Genomic DNA, 20619 nt, shown 5'->3' on the forward strand with positions numbered 1-20619 from the left:
AAAATGGGGATAAGAATGATTATTTCAGGTACTAGCAGTGGACCAGGCCCCCATTCTGCTAGGTGCTGTAGGACACCTCACAAAGAGTGTCTCAGAGTAGCAGCCGTGTTAGTCGTATTCGCAAAAAGAACAGGGCTGTGTTCACAAAGAGTGTGTTCACTTCCCCACTTTGGTGAAGCACTTTAAGCGCTGCGGAAAAGAGGGGCTATTGTCATGCAAAGTGAACTGTTCTCATGGTGCATCAGGAGAGGACATGGAGAACCGTGTACAATCCTGGCTTCCCAAGACTCTGGGTGAGGTGACAGATCCGCGCTCCGGTGTGGTCGGCTTTGGCTCTAGGGCCAGGAAGGGAAACACTGGGCAACTTTTTTTTTTGGGGGGGGGGGCGGAATAATCAAGGAGAGTCAAGAGACTGGGAGGGGGAGCCAAGCCCGGCCTCCACAGCCCTGCAAACTCTGCCGGGGCACTGCCCGGCTGCAGCCCCCCGTCTGCCCCGCTCCTCTCGCACGCAGCGGCCGCTTCCCCCCCCCCCACCTCCCCGATTTTCTTTTCCAAAGGCTCCCTCCCCCATCTCTTACTAGCATATTGTGTCTGCCCATTTTTGGGAGCTCTCTGCCAGACTCCGGAAGGAGGGATGGGGGGGGAAGAGGAGGCTCCCAGACACCAGCAAAGAGGGAGGAGGAGAAGAACCCCCCGAAACCTCCCTCCCAAAGGGGGTCCGTGCACTTCCGACCGCCTCGGCTGGCGCTGCGCGGCTTTGGTGCTTGCAGAACCCAGAAGTGAACGGCAGGCGACCCGGAAGGTTTGAACTGAGCCTTTCAGACACGGCAAAGCCAGAAAGACCATCCCAAGCGCGGCTGGGGGGCGGGGGGCGGGCGGGGGTTCTTTTTTTATGTCTATTTGCCAAAAACCAAAACAAAATCCAAAAAACCTGCAGTTAAGGCAAACCAAGGTCTGTATGCAACAACCCTCCCCCCAGGAGAGCCGTGGTGGCGGGGGTGGGGGCTCCCCGCTAAGAAAGGAGCATGGAGGGGGAGCCGCAAAGGGGGGGGGATTTTTTTAAGATGGGGTCGCAAGAAAAAGTTGCATGCAGTTTTCTGTCGCTCTTGGTCTCCTTTGCAAACTGCAATCGCATGTCAGTCTCCGGCGAGCGCTGCTGGGCTCGGGCTCCGGCTGCTGGAGTCCGGCGAGAGGAGGGCTTGAGGGGCTTTTCCCCCTCTCTCTCCCTTTTTTTTTTTAATCTGATGCATGCATTTGATCCCGATGAGTGTCGGCTGCGTGGGGGGCTCTGTCTTTTCAGTGCCCCCCCCCCGCACTAAAGCCTGGGCGGGTTGAGGAGGAGGAGGAGGAAGAGAGGAAGCTAAAGGGGGGAGCTCATTTTCTTCCTTGCAGACGGATCGCTGGCTGGATTGCAATTCGCCAAGGGAGCATGATTGTTGGTATAGGAAGTGTCTGCTTTTTTTTTTTTTTTTTTTTTTTTTTTAAAGCCGGGTTATTCAAAAAACCCCTTTGGTGCAATTCTCCGGTAAACAATGATTCATGGGGCTTAATGCAAATAGACGGATTGCAAATGGAGCTTTCCCTTTGCACTTTGGAGCTGCCTGATTGTTTTTGAGTGGCCAAGCCTCAGATTTCTGTCTTTTTTTGCAGATCTGCAGAATATGGCGTCCCTGTCCTGTTTTAAAAATAAGCCAGGCTGCCATTTTTGTTTTTCTTTTGTCTGAAAATTTTAATAAAACTGTCTGAGAATGTGGGAGAGGCAGCTGAAAGGCAAAAGGGGCACCTAAAGGGGTGTTTTTTTCTTTGCTTTGCGTTTTTGTGTTGTTGCAAAGATCTTCGCTTGCACGGGGGGGGGATACAATGTAATTGGATTTTTAAAAAAGGAAACAGTCAAACATTTCTGTGGAAGGGGGTTAAGATTTAAAGTTAACTTATGCAAAAGTTTTTTAAAACAGCCTTTTAAAAACAAAAACGCAGTGAAAAACCCTGCTCTGTATTTTCTCTTTCTCCCTTTGGATTATTTAATGGAAAAGTTAATTGAATCTGAATGTAGCTATTTTTTTAAAAAACAGATTGTTGTGAATGTTGCGTGTTGGTTAAAAGGGATTCAGTTTTTGGGGGGTGGTAATGAAAAAGTGTTTGTTTTTTTAATTTCGATGGAAAGCAATATTCTAAGCGGAATGTTTAACCAGGAATATTTTGCAGTTGCACTTTAGCAGGAATGTAGTGTTTTCAGAGTGTGGAATCTGCAGTTTTAGAAACGGACACAATTTTTCGTGCCGTTGTCTAGAGAGGTCTGTGCATATGTGAACATGTGTTTAGCGTGTGCTGTGTGCATCGCGTGTACATGCACTTACTATAATACATGCGTAATTTTACGTGCATGTTGGATTGTACATACAGTCTGTTCTAGAATATTTAAAAGGGAGTCAGACTAAGAGAAGTATTCGAGGATATACATTATTTATTTTTAGACAAGCTGCTCATTCAGAAGTATTGTACCAAGTGTAGTCAAGAGCACACATCCTTCTTATAGGGTATTGTAATCTTGCACTTTTATTTGCTGCCCGTCTGGGAAGAGTGAAGGACAATTTCTCAGCTGCCTGTTTGAGCTGTTCTGTTACTATTGCTCTGGCGACTGATAGCAGATGGGTCAGCTTAAACTAAAGTCACATTTTGGGGAAGAGGCAAAAGTTTTTTAAATCCTGATTTAGAAGATTGGAGGGGGGTGGATGAAATCTGGCCCCAGCCCTACGGCTGGTTCTGCTTTTGTCCAAATATTCCTAAATAGTTTAGTCCGGTCCTGTTCGTGGGATAACTCCTCTGACTTCTGTGGAGCTACGACAGGGAGAAATTTGGCCCTTCGTTTATTTTCTCTAAAGAGAATGCGGCATTCCCATGGATGTGTTAGTTTGAAGGCAGTATCTGTAGTCCCCAGGTGTGTCTTTCTGGGCTCATTTTGGGGGTGTTTTCTGTGTTTTGGGGATGTGTGTATTGGGGTGTGTGTGAAGTTGTCCTCCTTGTCCCCTATAGAACAACACCTTGCGCGCAACATCTGTGCTCTGCTATCTCTGGAGATGGACAGATGTCAGGGGAAGCACCGACAGTACATACAGAGGTGGGCGCACTGAGTTATGCTCAATGACAGATTTCTGTGTGTCTTAGTAACCCACCAAAGTGCATGAAGCTGTTCAAAAGTAGGGCTGTGACAAATCAGACCCCATGTCCGTGCTGGAGATCTTCCCAAGCCGCCCACATGTGGACCTTGGTGAATGTCCATTGAGGGCTTCCTGCTGATTGCTGGATCCAGCCCCTCTAGGAATCCTTTTCATTGTAAGTCTGTGGATTGTTCAAATCTTGATCCCAAAACAGTCTGAAAAAACTATTTGGAATGAAACAAAACACCTTCCTCAACAGCAGAAGTACATCAAACTGCAAGTTAGCCATCAGCACATCTAAACATTACCCACAAGTGCATGTGTGTATAATGTCTGTCTGTCTGTCACAGAGCTGGGAATCGGTGGATGTAGGTTCTAGTCCCAGTTCTGCTACCAACTTCCTGTGGAACCTGGGCAAGTCATTTAACTTCTCTGGACCTCAGTTTCCCCATGTGTAAGACTGGTACAGTGATACTTGTCTCTTTGTAAAGCGCCTCGAGCTCTCTGGATGAAAAGGGCCTCTACAAGTGCTAAGTGTTGGTGGTGTTATCTACGCACTGTGCAGCGATGGAAAACTACTGTGCTGCATCTACACACCCTGTTGCTAGATAACATGGCATTGTAACTTCACCCACTGTCCTGATTTCTGCTGTGTCAGCAGTGAGCATTGGGAATTCGATGCGTCCAAAAGACGCTTTCCTAATTAGCACAAAAACTCTGCGTGCAGGGAAGTTTTTGTGGTGATCCAAATTGCTAACGAGGCCTGGTGCCCAGAGCTAGACGCTAACGTGGTGTGGACTTCTTAGATGGCTTTGTTGTTGTAATGTTCAGGGCTTAGGCAGGAGTTCTGCCTTCTCAGGAGTGTGATAGAAATGCCTGTGTGTGTGTGTGTGTGTGTTAACTTTCCGGGGAGCACCCGAGGGGAGAGAACAGGGCTGAACTGGAGGGTTTGCTTTGGCAGAGAGGGCGCTGTAATGAAGATTTCCCTTTGGCCTGTGCACTCTGATTCCACTAAGCTTTTATACTTCCTTGTTGATGTGGGCTGTGGTGTTATTTATTCCTGTTACAGTAGCACAGAAATAGTAACACCTTGAGTGTGCTACACCCTTGCTCTGCCATTCTGCGCCAGTAGTGTTTCACACCCATGTTGTATTATAAATAAATAAATATATAAATCCTAACTCACCGGGGAGCAGCTTTGCTGATAGTAGTAGTGGTGGAAACACTAGTGTAGACAGGGCTCAGGTGTTCTTAGCGGCGTATTGTCTGACCGTGACAGTATGGTGATAGCCAACCTTACCCTGTTCGTACCAGTGCTTCTGCTGTTGCCAGTGGAGATACACCAGTAGTAAATGGTGCTGCAGCCAGAGGGAGTCAGTGTGAGGGCTGGGATTAGGACCCAGTAGTTCTTGGATCCCTGCTTTGTGATCTGCCATTCTGGAGTGGAAATGCGCAGCATTCCAGTAACATCTCTCCTGGGATAAGTCACTTTCATTCTATAAATCTTGCCTGGTGTGGACTGGGCCTCCACAGTGCCATGCACCGAACTTGTTCGGGGACATGCAAGTCTGACTTTGGGGTCTAGAGCAGAGGCGCCAGACCTCAGGAGCTGGGCAAATGCTCTGAGCTTTGTGGCTTTGCTTTTATTTTAGTCTGATACTCTTGATGGGGCCTGTTGGTGTCTCAGGTTCCCCTCAGTGGCTGCGGAGTCTTGTGGCTATTGCAGGTCACCCCTGCCAGCCTTGCTCTGTCTGCTGGTAGAAAGGGTCTAGTTAGGCCTTTGCTTTCTCCTAACTATTCACCACCGGTTGGATGCCTCCTGCTGCCAACCCCAATGCTTTGACACTGGCGAATTCAACCCAGAGTGTAATGTGGCAGGTAAATGGATTTTAAACACAAAACCTCGCCATTCAGTTCTCTTGCGCTCTGAGTCTCTGCATTAGAAACCCCACAGCTGCGCCAGCTCTGAGGATGGGTTTCAGAGTAGCAGCCGTGTTGGTCTGTATTTGCAAAAAGAAAAGGAGTACTTGTGGCACCTTAGAGACTAACAAATATATTTGAGCATGAGCTTTCGTGAGCTACAGCTCACTTCATCGGATAAATTGGTTAGTCTCTAAGGTGTCACAAGTACTCCTTTTCTTTTAGCTCTGAGGATCGTAGCCCTGAACTGTGCTGTTTGCCTGTGTGCCTCCATAGCTCTGCTAACTAACCAGCTTCAACCTCTGGCTGCAGATTTTCCCCATCTTTCAAACGCGTCTGAAGCAAATGCAGGAATCGTGCTGCATGCATTTTCCCGGGCCTTGATTTTCCTAATAAACAGTGTGGGCAGAGACCTGGCCATTTCACCCTGTGCTGGATAGTCACATTTTCCCAGTGCTGGTGCTGACCCAATTTTTCATATACACGTTGTAAGGGAGGCCATTTGCCTCAATTGTACCTTATTGTCTCATGTCCCCTTTGCTCCTTGGTATGTGTGTTTGTTTTCTCTCCTTACAAACTGTGAGGGCAGAAGAACTGGGGCAGACGGTGGGAGGGGGTCTGGTCACTCCCACATTGTAAGATTCACAAGTCTTTCTGGAGATCACTGGGAGCCAGTCTTCTGCACGGCATGCGTTCCATGTGGTTGGTGGTGGAGGCATTCCTGTATTACAGGAAGCCAGATTCAGGATCAGGGCCCTGTTGCGCTAGGCTCCCTCAGCCAAAGCGGGAAGGATTGGTTCGTGCCCAAGAGGGCGCTCTTAGTTTCTGTGATTTGCGAGGTGTGCACAGGGAGAGGGCAACTCTTCTAAAGCTCTGGAAATAGAGGTGTCCTTGCTGGTGCAAACCAGGGTTAACACAACCATCAGCGATGGGGGTAGCGTGGGCCATGCTGTCCAAGCTCTGCCAGCGTCCTTCAGTCCTGATCTGCAGCGTCCACAGCTGTCCCAGCCTGGGCGCCTCACACCACCCCGAGAACGTGGGCCTCTGCCTGCCAGAGGGGAGCTGGAGCGTGGCCTGGCGGTGAGGGGGCCAGCCGGAGGCTTGAGAGACAGGAGTTTGAGTCCTGGCACTGCCTCAGACTCCCTGGGTGGTCTTGAGCCTCTGTGTCTACGTTCCCCTCTGTTCAGTGGGGCGGGTGATATTAGCCTGGCCCTGCCTCACATGGGGTGTGAGACCAAATCCACTAATGCTTGTGAGGTGCTCAGGGACTGCAGTGATGGGGGCCGTGGGAGTGCCCAAGACCGACAAAATCACTGCCTTGTCCTAGTCCTGATGGGCCACCTACAGCAGGTGAGTTTTCTCGCTAGCCTGTGTTTGTGCTGTGGCTGTTAGGGTTGTGTCAGCCTCCAGTCTGGTCTGTGACCCTCCCAAGAGCTGCCTTGTGTGTGGTTGTTTTTAAAAACTCTCCCCAGAGGTGCTGGAGAGGTCTGGCAAGGGCTTGAGGAGCCAGTATGCTGGCAGCAGACTCACGTACATGCTCAAGGCGGCACAAGGAGATGGCTCCGGCTTTGGGGCTTTCCTGATCGTGTGGTAGGTGCACTGGTGGTGGTGGCCTCCAGAAGTAGGGGAGGAGTGGGTGCGTGGGTGACAGGGCCCATTACCCCTTGTAGGGGAGCTGCTGAAGACCTCTACATTGCCAGGGGACTGGGAGTGCACCCAGCTGTCAGGGAGGAGGTGGGCGCATGAGAGGGGAAGGGAGTTTGTTTTGGGGCTTTTATCGGTTTTGATCAGGAGAGGAAATCGGAATGAAAACACCTTCAGAGGGCAGAAACACAAAGCTTAATTCTTCTGGTGCAGGATCCCCACGACTGCTTCTTCCGAAAAGTAAGATCTTGAGGCTGGGTTTTTAGACTTGTTCTCCCGGGTTTTCTGGCTGGGATTCTGTTTTTGGTTTTGGGGTTGTTTTTTTTGCTTTCGTGGCTGTTATTCTTTCTGTTGTCTCTGCCTTGGTATAAATTCCTTCTGCACGGGAGAAGTAGAGTTGGTGTGTATGTAGGAAGAGGACCTCTCGTGTGATTTCACAGCCATTGCCGTAGAGAGCCACATGGTGTCTCCTCATCAGCTGCTTTCAGGAGGCCACGAGTTCCCATTGCAGAAAGGGCTTCCCAGTGCCAAGGCCACCATAGCTGAAGGCTAATTTGGGAAGGCCAGTTCACTCCCAAGGTGAACCATTCCTCCCTGTGCCTGTTCGCAAGGATCGTACAGCCTTGTTGAATGCTGGCTGCCAAAATCGTGGCGCTCTGGGAAAAATTAAAACTCTGATACAAATCCATTTCAGGAGAGTAAGCCAATTCTCCCTCCACTCCCGATCCCACTCACTTCTGCCTGGGGCTGAGCTCCGAATGGGGGGAGGAGAGTGATATTCAGCCCATTCTTCCTGGGGTTCCCCCAGTGCTTTACATGGAGTGAAGAGCTGAAGCCCCACAATGAGGTAAGGTCACAATCGTTATCCCCATTTTACCAGTGGCGAAAATGAGGCACAGAGCAGGACAGTGACTTGCCAATGGTTGCGCAGTGAGTCAGTGGGAGAGCTGGGAATGGAACCTAGGACTCCTGATATCTAGTCCTCTGTCGTAACCACTGGATCAGTCTCTTCTCGGATAGGGTGAGAACTTGCGGAGGGTGTGAGTGGTGTGGGGAGAGAGAAGGGACTGAGCTGATGGATGGAGCGCAGAGAAAAGGCTGCAAGAAATGTGTTGGCAGTGCTGGGGGGGGCCACCTGCTTTGGGGTATTGGTAGGCATGGCTCTGGCTGGGGTCTGGTCACGGGAGCCCAGTGCTGCTGTGGAGAGGGCTGGGGCGGTAGCCTGCTTGTGACCACTTGTTTGTGGTATTCCTATTGACTTCCGGGGCTTTTCCTCACCCTGCTGTGCCCACAGCAGGGAACAAACAGGAGCATCTTTGGGAGCTGATGGGTGGTGCTTTGGAACTGGTGCTTTGGGCATGTGGCATTTGAATGAGCATGATCTGCTGTCAGTGAGTTAGCCCAGTTCCGAATCCCAGAGAGAAGCTGGATCAGTGCTTGTTCAGGCCGGGCATCTCAACGTCTCCACGGAAATGGGACTACAGATCCCATTCCTCCATCCCTACGGTTTTACATCCTCCCTTCTTTCCCTGGACTGGCTGTGGCCTGGGGTTGCTGCTCACTAGCAATTCAGTCGGTGGCTCACCCCTTTCTCAGTGCTCTGGTGTGGACTCCGGAGCGCTGTGCCACAGGAAATCACATTGGCTTCTCTGTGTCCGTGCTGATGAGCTCCTGCATGGTGCTCAGGGATGCTCTGTTGACACAGCCTGCCATGCAAAAGACAGCCCCAAGTTCTGACTCCTTCTGGCTGTTAAAGATCCCATGGCACTTTCCCCAGGAGCGGTGTGTTTAGTCCAGGTGTCCTGGCCAGACTGCAGCTGGGGATAGTTTCTCCCTGCCTCCCTAGATCCCCCTGCAGTTTAAAACAGATACAGGCTCTTCCTTCCTTGCCCCCAACTGTTGCGTAGGGCTACTGGGTGCTGTTAATCAGCTGCCACATTCCACCCCAGAGGTGGCTGGATGGGTCAGTGGTACTGGTGTCTCAGCCTCTACTGCTGTGATGACTCCACTAGCCAGGAGCATACGCAGCCATGTGCTGCCTTGCAGTTTCCATGAAAAGAATCTCTTGTTTCTTTTTATTTCAGCAAAGACGAGACACAGGGGGCTGCAAAAGTAGAGGAGTCCCCGATAGAAGTGTAGCTTGTGTTAACGGCAGTGGTAGGAATTGGTGAAGGCTAGTGTGCTTCTGGGACTGGGGCTTTTGCCCGCCTGCGCCAGGAGGGATCGTCCACCTCCGCCAGCCTGGAGCATCATCTACACGTCTCCCCAGGCAGCTGCGGCCACCTGGCTTCTGAGGCCAGCCTGTGAGTACTGAAACGCGAGTGCACATAACGTCTTCCCTTTGCGGGGCCATGACAGGTCCCTCTGCTGCAGCTGCCTTCTGAACCCCTTACCAGGGCTCCATCCCCTCCCCTCCCCTCCCCTGGGGCTGTGTAGATCCCCTTGTGCCAGCTGCTTTCCACACTCTCTTGCCTTGGGGCTTTTATTCACACCACTGCCCTGGGGTTGCAACAGGTCCCCTCTGCTGCAGCTGCCTTATCTGAACTCCCCTCCCACCCTGGATCCATGACTTCCACCCAGACCTCATAGCCTGGGGCCACCACGGGTCCTCTCTTATGCCCTGCCTGCAAACCATGCTCCTAACTCCGGGCCCTATCAGTGCTGTTTTCCACGCCCCTTTTCCCCCTGCTACCCAGAATGCTTCCAAACTCCCTGTGGCTACCCTAGGTTACCTCTCCCCAGCTGTTGCTCTGTCCTGAGGGGCTGGTTTTCTGCAATGCTCTGTCTGTTATCTACCTCCCAGTCACTGAGTGAAGACCTGGGAGCAGATCTGTGTCCTTGCCCCCGTGGGTGTCTGGGTGAGGCATAGGGAGGCGAGATCTCCCATGCCCACCTGTGCCAGGCCTGGGGCAAGTATCCATGCTATCTGGACTTCGGGGCTTGAATGCTTCTTTATCCAGCGATTCCTACTGGCCCCCTGCTTTAGGAGCATCCTGCCCCCAGTTTGCCCTCTGTGCTCAGCAGAAAAGATCAGCCTCTGTCTCTAAGGAGCACTGCTGTCCCCTTGTGATGGGGCCGCTCCTTCCACGGGCTAGAGCGTGCAGTCTCCAGCCGCAGCATGAGCTTTGCTCTCTGCAGGGGCAGCCACATCCCCCCACACTGCAGCTTGCTTCCCTTCCCCAGGCCTGGCTCTCAGGAGCCCCTTCTCCTGCGTCCTGAGGGCTGCCACGCCCATGGCTCCAGTCTGGGAGCATCTCACAGGAGTGAGGACTCCAGGGCCCCTCCCCCTGTGTGTAGGGAGGGGCAGGAGCTGAGCTCATAGATGAGCCACTCAGGAGCCGTGGGTGAGGGACAGCTCAGGTGTCCCTGGAACCCAGGAATCCCCCGTGGGCAGTTCCCAATGTGGCTCTCTTCTGTCCTGGCTGTGGCTTCCATGAGGCTAGTGCCCTGCACTGCTCCCACTCTGGAGGATCCTGGGGCAGCTGACAGCCAGCAACTCCAGAAAAAGAACTGCTTGGCACCAGCTTCGGCCTTTCCAGCAGCAGGGCTGTTTCCTTCCGTGCCCGGCTCGTCCAGCCCGCTCAGCAGATGCAGGCTGCGGGCGGGAGGATGGCTCGGGGTTGGGACTCCACTTGGGAGCGAGGAGGCGAGACCCAGGGCCCTACAGGGTGCAGTGAGGTCTCAGCAATGCTGTGTCTGCCTTGAGAATAGGCAGGGTGAGGAGCTGATCCCGTCGTGGGTGGAAGCTCGCACGCCTGTCCATGCCTCGCTATGCATACCTAAGTGTGTGCATGCCTGTGTCTGCTTTGTGTGCGTGCGTGACCCTGCCTGACTCTGAGCGCGTCCCTGTGAGCGTGCGTCTCTCTGCCTGTCTCTGCGTGCCTAATGGCCTGGGCCTAGCCCTGCGTGCGTGTCTCCCTGCCTCCCGCTCCCCTATGCGTGTTGTAGACAGAGGGTGCGTGGCACCGGGCGCTGGCCGTTCCAGGCATTTGGGGCTCTCTTGTGGAAAGACGCCGCCTTGGCCCATCTCTCCTGACTGCCAGTGGCAGGGGGGGCTTTTCAGAGCAGTCGGGTGGCTGGGGTGCCCTGCCTGAGTGATGCCGCCAGGGGCGGTGCTGGGTGTGGGCGAGAGAGGCTGAGGGGGTGCTGTGAGCTGCAGCATCTCCCGCCGGCCTGGGGGAGGTATCTCCCGCAGTGCTTCCCACCCTTTATCATTTCCATTTTAATGGCTTTTTTTTGCTGTGTGTCAGCTTCCATTTTTCATATTTAGCTGGAAATATAGAGAGGGAATTCATATATCTTCCGTCTGTTTTATTTACTTCTAGACCCCCCCCCGCACATACACACATATACATCTCCCTTCCCACCCCCCCACCCCCAAATCTAAGCTGAGCCTCAATCTTTTCAGCCTGTGGCGGGAGGGAGGGCAATCCCATCTGTTCTAAATGAAATACTGTAAAATAGAGCGGGGACAGAAATCAATTGCTTGACATTGTTGTTCTGTTTTGATGATTCTTCTTGGCAGGTTTGTAGATCTCCAAACATTACCGATTTGGCCATCGTAGCAGCAGCATTATTAAAGAGACCCCCCTTCTGGGGTCAGGCCCATACAGCAACCCTTCTGGAAGGTCTTTCTCTGTTTGCAAAGGCTGTGTCTTCCTTTCTGTGGATTTTTTTTTAAGCTGCATTTTAATCTTAAAAAGAAAAAAAGCTTCCAGCAACCCCAATGTTTACAACTAACCCTACAATAATAAAAGCCAGTCTATGCAGCCTGGAGCTCACTGGTTACCCCACGATAACATACTGGTGTGCTCATTACCAGCTGTCTTGAGAGATCCTGCAAAGCCAAGCCAGTTTTTTGCAGCTTGACTCCTCCGAGCCACCCTACAGAAATAGATCAGTGGAGGTGGGGAAGCAGGTATTGGTGATGGAGACAAGTTTCCATGTTAGGCTTGTGTGGCAGGGATTGTATGGCGGTGGGAGTATGGGAGTATGCAATTCAGAGCCGCTCCTGTAGTGTAAGCCTTTCCATTCTGACGAGTTGATGCTGTCCTCAGACATTCACTCTCTGCCCAAAGGTGATTTTTATTGTGGTTGAAAGTTTGGGCAAAAATGGTTCAGCTGTTCCTGAGTCATGGAAAAATTATACAATTTCAGCCTTATTTTTAAGAGGCTGTAACGATGTTTATTTCTGAACAGTGTTGGCACATCAGCAGGTTGGGATTGAAAAATGAAATTCGACTGGGGGAGAGTTCCTAGGTCTGACTCGGCCTTTCAGAGGTGTGATGAAAATCCATTTTGATTTAGTTCAATTGTAAAGCATTGAAAATACACATGACATGTGAGGGGCAATTTTTTTAGTTGTCTTCTCTTGGCCCTGTGCATTGCAAAGCGGAGTGAACGCTCTTGGAAGGTGCGGATGGAATAAGGCAGCACCATGTGAACGTGTGCTGAATGAAATGCAGCTCGTATTTGTATTACGGTGCCACCTAGAGGCAGCAATTGAGATCAAACGCTGTTGTGCTAGGTGCTGCATAAAGGACATGGAGGTCTTGGCTCCCATGAGTTTATGGTCCATACAGGCAAAGGAGAGAGGAAGGAGTATTATTCCCATTGTGTACATGGGGAGTGAAGGCACAAAGCCCTGATTCCGCAAAGAATTTAAACTCGTGTTTAAAGTGAAGCCAAAGAGATTGAAGGCTTGATCCTGTGCTCATTGAACTCCCTGGGAAAGCTCCCATTGACTTCAATGGATCAGGATCTAAGTGACTTTGCCAAGGTCATTCAGTCTGTGGCAGAGCCAGAAATTGTGCCCAGGTGTTTGGAGTCCTAGGTTAGTACTTTAAGCAAGATCGTCCTCTTTTTGAATTGTGCCACGATTCATGTAAATGTCTTTAGAGGGTGAATGCACATCTTGTGCTAAGCAGAATCACCTGCTGCTCACTCACAAATCCTTCCACACTGTAGACTTCTTTGGGTGGGTGGGATTGGGGCAAGAGGGTCCTTTGGGGGCTGAGATTTAGGAAATTGACTGAATGAAAATCTATTCAGGGGATGTTAAGGTTGTAAAGTGAGGGCTCAGCAGTCAGGAAATGTCATTGTAAAGGTTGTCCCTGCTCCTGTAACTCTGCCCATCATGGTACAGGCTTTAATTGCATAACCACATGCTGGTAATTCCTCAGGAGCCCTGCACAGGGAATAAGACAGGACATGTAGGGAATGAAGCACAGGGGGGCTAGTGGTTCTGTGCCTTATTTTGGGGCTAATTCTGTGTGACAATATGGAGTCAAGTTAGTGAAGCTAAATGCTGGTATAACTGGGAGTGCATTGGGGCCCTCCGCAGACAGGGTGAGCGATGTGTTTGGGGTCTGGCGAGGTATTCATCAACTATGCCATTCAGTGCTCTCCTTCCCTGCTGACCACCAAACGGTGATGTCGTCTTTCTGCCTGAATTACGGCATAGACCATTTCAGCTCCTGATACGCCTTTCTGAAAAGTCATGCCCAGGGATTGAAAAACGTCCGCCAATGAACCCAAAGGCTGAGGGTATGTCTGCACTGCAGTTGGGGATGTGAATGCAGCATGTATAGGCATACCCAAACCAGCCTTCATCTAGCTCGCGGGAGTCCCAATAGCAGTGAATCTGTGACAGCATGGACTTCAGGGTGGGACCCTGGGTACCTTCCCAGGCAGCCAGCCTCTGCTGCCGTGGCTTCGCTGCTGTCAGTACCCAGGCTAGCTAGATCAGGTCTGTCTGCATGTGCTGCAATGACCCCTCTGACTGCTGAGTCTGTTAGCCATGGTGAAAAGTACCTGTGAGGCCATGACCCTGCAACCTAAGGGCAGGTCTTCACTGTCCCCCCGCCATGGGCGGGTAGTGATAGATCGATCGGGGATCGATTTATCGCGTCTCGTCTAGACGCGATAAATCGATCCCCGAACACGCTCCCCCTCGACTCCGGAACTCCAGCTTGCGAGAGGCGGCAGCGGTTGACTCGCCGCCATCCTCACAGCTGAACCTAGTCGACCTACGCTGAACTTCGCGTAGCTGAAGTTGCGTCTCTTAGGTCGCCCCCGCCCATAGTGTAGACCAGGGCTAAAGGAACAAGGGTCTATCCCACAACTTCCCTTGTATGAGCTGTCCCATCGAAGTAAATGGGGCTAACTCACGTAATTAGTTGCTCTGGTGCACAGGTGTTTGCAGAATCGGGCCTTGGGATGGCTGTGCATTGAGCTGTAAGAGTGGCCATCAGCTCCCTGTTTAATAATTCCTGTTACAAAGCATAACTCCTGGGAGGGCAGGCTGAACAGTTGGCCGATGTGTTCCCAATACAGGGGATGAGCGATGTCATTGATGAGCTGCAGAGCTGATGGAATCCCTATTTTGCCAAGTAGATTATTTGCTAATAACAGTGCAATTAGCTGAGTAATATACGAGAGCGCTGCTGGGCCATCCCCCTGTCCTTTGTCCCTTGCACCTTTGTTCCTCTTCTGGCTTCACTCCATTCTCTCCTGTGGAGTATCTTCCAGTGGTGCCCTCAGGGTCTCTCTGCTTTTCCATCTCTCTCCCGCTGCTCCCTTATGGGCCAGTTTCTTAGAGCCCTGACCAGGTGTGCCCGGAGCAGCAAGGCACTGGCTCCTATCGTGTGGCCACTGGGTACTCTCTGCTTGCCCATTGTATATTACGCTGGCTGCCCGTGCCCCCAGGGGGACAATGTGGAAACTGGAGATTGCCAGAGGTATAGGGAAATTGTAACTGGGCTACCTCTCCTTCGGCTATGTCTCCTGCCTGGAGCCCAGGAGCGGGGTTGGCATAGGAAAGGCTGTGCAGCCTTCGTGAAACTCAGGATCTGCTCCCTTGTTTCCCCCTCTGCCTTTTCCCTTCTCTACATTGTACATGTTCCTGCCTCCCTTAGCAGTAATTTTACTTGCTTGTGTTATGGTTGCGTCTAGCGGCCCAGTTGGGATCAGGTCTCATTGTGCTGGATGCTGAACAGAGACAGGGTACACTGGAGTTACCAGTCTGGGTCAAACCAGGGGTCCACCTAGCCCAGGAGCCTGGCTCTGAGAGTGGCCAGCACCAGCTGCTTCAGAGGGAAGACACACTGCAGTAGCAGCTATGGACCAACCTACCCCCAGAGGAAGCTTCCTCCTGACCCCCAGTAGCTCATGCCCCAAGGAAGGAGCGTTTGTATCCCTTCCAAAGCATCTTTTAGTATTTATGGTTTTAACTCTGATTGTTCTTTTATCCCTATAAATGTCTAATCCCTTTCTGAATCCTTCTAAGCAACTGACCTTGACAATATCTTGTAGCAGTGAGTTCCATGGGCTAATTGTGTTTGCAAATATAGGACATGGTCCCAGCCCCACAGCGCTCAAGTTACGACAAGTCAAACAAGTGGGCTAAACAATAGTGAAGCAGAGTGATTATGGTCACTTAACCCCTGCTAGGGAGCAAGGTAAGATCCAGTTCATTTTTTTAAAAGTCTCTTTTTTTTTCCTTCCACGCCCACTGTTTCTCTGCTGTTCTTCTCCTGTCTGATTTATCCTGCCTGTCTCTCCCTCCCACTCTCATGCCCACTTATGCAGAGGGCTGGGAAATTTTACCAGACACCCAGTAGCCACAGGATTAACCTGCCACCCTCCTGTTCCAGGCCCTTTTAGCTGTTGTGAGGATAGGGTGGTGGCTTAGGGCAGGTAGTATAGTGTCCACCTGTCTCTAGTACTCCTTGCACTTCCCAAGCAGGGTGAAATTGACCTGATTTTTGTCAGTTTCACAGCTGCCCAAGCTGCCTGCCCAGTTCTGAATAGCAGCATGGAAACTGCAGCTTTGGTTAGCTTGCGCTGAGCTGTAACTTGGCAGAGTTCTGAGCAACTGTAGAGGCCCTGGTGCGATCTGTCCAGGGCCATCCTTAGGGGCCCTAGGCCCTCAGGCTGTCCTTGGGGCCCTATGCAGTATTATTAAACTGATGCCCTATGTACCACGGAAGGTGGTCCCCAGTCGGCAGCACTGACCTCAGCATGTCAAGTGGGCACAGCCACCGCCCCGCCTGCGGACCCCCAGAATCCCCCCCCGCATTGCTGACACACATCAGCGGTGGCTCAAGGTAGGCTTCACGCTGTCACATGGGGGCTGCATCTTGCCAGAGCCCATGGGCCTCCTGCAGCCCCTAGCCACTCCTGGCTCACCACAAGCATTTTGACAGGAAATACCAAGCAGTAAGAACAATAATAATACAAGTGAGTGTGTGTGTGTGTGACAGAGTATGTGTATGTGTGTGTAAGAAAGAGCCAGTGCGTGTGATAGAGACAGAGTGAGAGACTGTGTGTGTGTGACTGTGTTGGGGGACTGTGGGACAATCCGTGTTGGGGGATTGTGGGAGGCAGAATGTATGTGTGTGTGAGAGAGACAGTGTGTGTTAGGGAAGTGTGAGAGACAGCGCACTGTCACTTTAAGCCCCCCCTTCTCCCTCCCCCACTCGGCCCAGCTCTTTCCACCGCCACTCACAGGGAAGTTTTTCTCCTCCTGTCCTGGCCCTGGGCTGTCCCCACCAGAGACCAAGTGGGGCAGGCAGGGTTCAGGGAGGGCCTCTGCTTTGGCAGCAGTGGGCCGTGCTGCCGTGCCGCTCTGGGCTCCCCGGGGCTGGGGCAGCAGAGCCAGAGGCTGGAGCCCTCAGCTGGCTGGCTGAGGAGCGAGTGAAGGGGGCGTTGGGGTGGGGAAGAAAGAAGCCCGCCAACCCAGTGCGGGGGGAGGGGCTGGAGAACAGAGGAGTCCAGCCACAGCGAGCGAGGGGAATGGTGCCCCAAATTTTCCGGTGCCCTATGCAGCTGCATATGCCTGAGGATGGCCCTGTGTCTGTGTCATAAATATCAAGGGAAGGGTAAACACCTTTAAAATCCCTCCTGGCCAGAGGAAAAACCCTTTCACCGGTTAAGAAGCTAGGATAACCTCGCTGGCACCTGTCCAAAATGACCAATGAGGAGACAAGATACTTTCAAAGCTGGAGGGGGGGAGAAACAAAGGTTTTCTCTGTCTGTGTGTTGTTTTTGCCAGGAACAGAAAAGGAATGGAGTCTTAGAACTTAGTAAGTAATCTAGCTAGGTATGCATTAGATTTTATTTTGTTTAAATGGCTGATAAAATAAGCTGTGCTGAATGGAATATATATTCCTGTTTTTGTGACTTTTTGTAACTTAGGGTTTTGCCTAGAGGGATTCTCTGTGTTTTGAATCTGATTACCCTGTAAGGTATTTACCATCCTGATTTTACAGAGGTGATTCTTTTACTTCAATTAAAATTCTTCTTTTAAGAACCTGATTGCTTTTTTATTGTTTTTAAGATCCAAGGGTTTGGGTCTGTGCTCACCTATGCAAATGAGTGAGGATTTTTATCAAGCCTTCCCCAGGAAAGGGGGTGTAGGGTTTGGGAGGATTTTGGGGGGGAAAGACGTTTCCAAGCGGGCTTTTTCCCTGTTATATATTTGTTAGACGCTTGGTGGTGGCAGCAATAAAGTTCAAGGGCAAAAGGTAAAATAGTTTGTACCTTGGGGAAGTTTTAACCTAAGCTGGTAAAAATAAGCTTAGGGGGTTTTTCATGCAGGTCCCCACATCTGTACCCTAAAGTTCAGAGTGGGGAAGGAACCTTGACAGTCTGTCTGCAGACTCAGGCAGACATGGCTGGATTGGTTGTATTTGGTTCAAAGTTGGCAGATTTTCTTCATAACCACAAAGAGTAATTTTGGTAATGGAATCTGAAGTTCTGCAGCAGTTTATCATATTGCCTGGGAAAATTTCTGACTCAGTATGTCTAAGCATCTGAAAACACTGTGTGTGTGTTGGGGGGTGTTTGTCTTAGTAATTTTTAGCTGTTGCCTGGCCAACAAGCAAACATTATAGTTATGAGTAGGCCTGGTTCTGTGATCCTGGTCTGAAAGCCGTTCCTGTTGCATTGTTGAGAATCACTTGATAAGCTCAGGCCCAGTGGTGCAAATACACTGGTGTTAGCTCAAAGTAGCGCCATTGAAATCAGAGCCAGGATCTGGCCCAGAAAGACTGATTCCCCCTTGTGGGGCCCGATACCTGCCGCCCCCGGTGGCCATGGGGGGAAGCTGAGCAGACCCTGCAGACATGCATTCAGCACTGTGTGAAGCAGCGCACAGGGCTTGGTACGGGCTCTGCACTTGGGATTGCAGGGCTGGGCCCACACATGTTGCCAGGTTTGCAGATGTTCTTAGTGTTAGGAAAAGTGCCTCTGAAGCCCTGAGCAACCACAGCTGCTACTGCCTTCTGCGGTAGAAGCTCAGGACTGTTGATATTTCAGCAGTAGCAGGGCTGGACCCTTGGGCTCCAGTGTGTCATAGAATATCAGGGTTGGAAGGGACTTCAGGAGGTCATCTGGTCCAACCCCTTGCCCAAAGGGGGACCAATCCCCAATTTTTACCCCAGATCCCTAAATGGCCCCCTCAAGGATTGAACTCACAACCCTGGGTTTAGTAGGCCAATGCTCAAACCACTGAGCTATCCCTCCCTCACTCTGTGGGTGCTCAGCAGTTCCAGGACCGAGTGCATAAAGCAAAAGGAAGGGCATAATCTGGGGCAGAGTGTTTACAGCTGCAGCGTTCCCCCGGGGTGTGTAGGGATGGTGAGGTCCTGTGGGGCCAGGTAGCTGGACTGTGGTCTAGCCCTGAGTGGCTGGGATGTGAGAGTGCCTGGAACTGCTCTTTCCTGGAGGAGTCAGGTTTGGCTCTTTGGTGGATCTTTGCTGGCTGGTTCAGGTGGGGCTGGAGGTGGGATGTCAGGTGAGGTGAGACCCTCTAGCTCCATGATGGCGCAAGCACCAATGATGGAGGAGGCTGATTTAAGGCAGCCCAAAGGGGATGTAACAGGGGTAAGATGGGAACCAAGCAAAGGGACATGGGGCCGGGGGGCTACTGGGAAAAGCTTCCCAACCATCTGCCCAAGAGAGGGGATGCGAGTCCCATCCCTTGAGTAATTTCAAGCTGATCTGGAGAGAGCCTTAAGAGTAGGCTGTAGGGGCGACTCTGCTCTACCCCCTTCCCCCTGAAGGAGAAGGGATCCCAGCAGTGGGTTTCATCTTCAGCCACTCTGTGGGGTGTGTCTTTAGCAGGGTTTGGCTGCTGCGGTGTTGGTACGGCAGCACTGGGCATTTGTTTTCCCCTCTGGATTCCAATCCCTGCTTCTGCCAGGGTGGAGAGAGATTAGCCTGCTGCCGTGCAAGGGGTACACAGATGTATTGGGGCCCCCAGGAGTGACCAGTGGGTGGAGTGCAACCTAGAGAGAAGTGGTGGGCAACAAGAGAGAGATTTCCCAACCCAGGAGATGAGCCAGGTGAAGGGCAGTGACCGACGGACTCAGTCCCTGCCCCAATGAGCTGGAGAGGAAAACTGAAGGGGGCTCTGGCCAGCTGACATACATAAAGAAGCCCAAAGCTTCTCCCTTTGCACTGCCCCTAAAGGACTAGTACAGCAGGCCCTAGAAAACTTCCAGGCCTTGTTGGGTGGAGCTGGGATAGCCCTTGGCACGTCATCTACAAATCAATATTGTGTGAGGTCAGAGGTGGTGGGACGTGCCAGCACTAGAGACTGCAGCCCTCTGTCCACACGCTTCCCTGGCATCCAGCCCATGTACCTCAACCTGAATGGATCACGAGGCAGTTTGGTTCTTGTATGTTTCACTCGTGGGGGATTTTGCACAGCACAGCTGCAGTCTGAGTAGCAGCCCTAGTAAATCTCTCATCTTTTTGATTGACTCGGGGGACACCCAAAGCTTTCATAAAAATCAGATTTGTGAAACTGGTGGGCGGTGCAGTGACTTGCTGCTGAGCTGATGGCTAGGAGGGTGGTTCCTGAAATGGGCTTTCCCTTGGTTCTGAGTTGTAGGATCCAGGGAAGGGATAGTCTAGTAACCCTGACGGCTGCCAGGGACAGGACAAGCAGGCCCTGTGATAGCTCCCCCACAGAAAGCTTAGCCAATGCATCTCCATCCTGATCTGCAGCACCCCTGCTATTCCAGTCCCACACACACAAGGCTCCCCTGGCGTGCCTCAGTTCTAACGGGCAGGACCCCCCTAGTTGTGCTGCTTTGAGCCCCACATGGTGAGACACTGGCCCTCAAGCCTGCCCTGCAGGCCCCCAGCTACAGAGGTCCTGGGCCTTTGCAGCACACAGGTGACTCGTTTCATGGCATTGTATACAGCTGTAGGATTCGAGGATGCAGACAGATGTTCCATACTGACCTTCTGAGACCCACCAAATTCATTTCCTGGGTGATTGCCTCACAGGGGTTTAATAGTCACCCTGTCCTCCTCAGCTGCCCCTAGCCTGGTTTGTGAGTGTCGGGGAGGGGGGACCTTGCTTGCTGGCTGGCAGCTGCTGGGTTTGCTGGGATGCCTGTGGCCCAAGCAGCACCAGGCGGTGAAATGAGGTGCTCAGCAGGCTACTGGCTCTGTGTGCTGGGTCCTGGGGAAGAATGCAGGATGTGAAGCAGACAGGCTGCTACCCTTGGCAGGTAGGAGCCAGTTGGCATGGTTTGAAAGGAGGCCAGAGAGTGCAGGGAACTCACAGCCCAAGACACACCCCAAGCTGAGGGGGCTTGGAGCAGTGGGGAGGGGGAAGTAGAGTGGAGGGAGGGGTGCATGGCAGTGGAGGGAGGAGGTCCACAGTGGGGGGGAAGGAGTGCAGGGCAATGGGGGGAGGAGCACAATGGGGGGGGTGCAGGGCAGCATAGGGAGGAGCACCGTGGGGGGAGAGGGTGCTGGGCGGGGAGAGGAGCACAGTGGGGAGAGGGGGTGCAGGGCAGTGCAGAGAGGAGCACAGTGGGGGGGGGAGCACAGTGGGGGGAGGGGCTGCAGGGTGTGGGGAGAAGCACATGGTGCAGAG

The 20619-nt window shown here is 52.0% G+C and overlaps 1 protein-coding gene across 15 annotated transcripts in view; it reads left to right on the forward strand.

The window, feature by feature from the left end:
- The first annotated feature begins 274 nt into the window (after positions 1–274).
- ZNF362 (zinc finger protein 362) overlaps positions 275–20619 on the forward strand; it is a 48181-nt gene continuing 27836 nt past the window's right edge. For 2 of the 15 annotated variants that reach the window (XM_084651520.1, XM_084651513.1), the window contains exons 1-3: positions 899–952; positions 3034–3118; positions 8807–9025. Coding sequence is in view for 4 of the 15 variants with exons in the window: in XM_084651511.1 (XP_084507637.1) it covers positions 1430–1439; positions 3034–3118 (95 nt within the window). In the remaining 11 variants the exon portion in view is untranslated. Of the gene's footprint in view, positions 294–603; positions 803–861; positions 953–1139; positions 1440–3033; positions 3119–6767; positions 7570–8806; positions 9026–20619 lie in introns of those variants that run through there. The other 13 variants (XM_084651518.1, XM_084651523.1, XM_084651522.1 and 10 more) reach the window with 13 other exon arrangements.

Source organism: Lepidochelys olivacea, assembly GCF_965140295.1.
Source record: "Lepidochelys olivacea isolate rLepOli2 genome assembly, chromosome: 18".
Lineage (NCBI taxonomy): Eukaryota > Metazoa > Chordata > Testudines > Cheloniidae > Lepidochelys > Lepidochelys olivacea.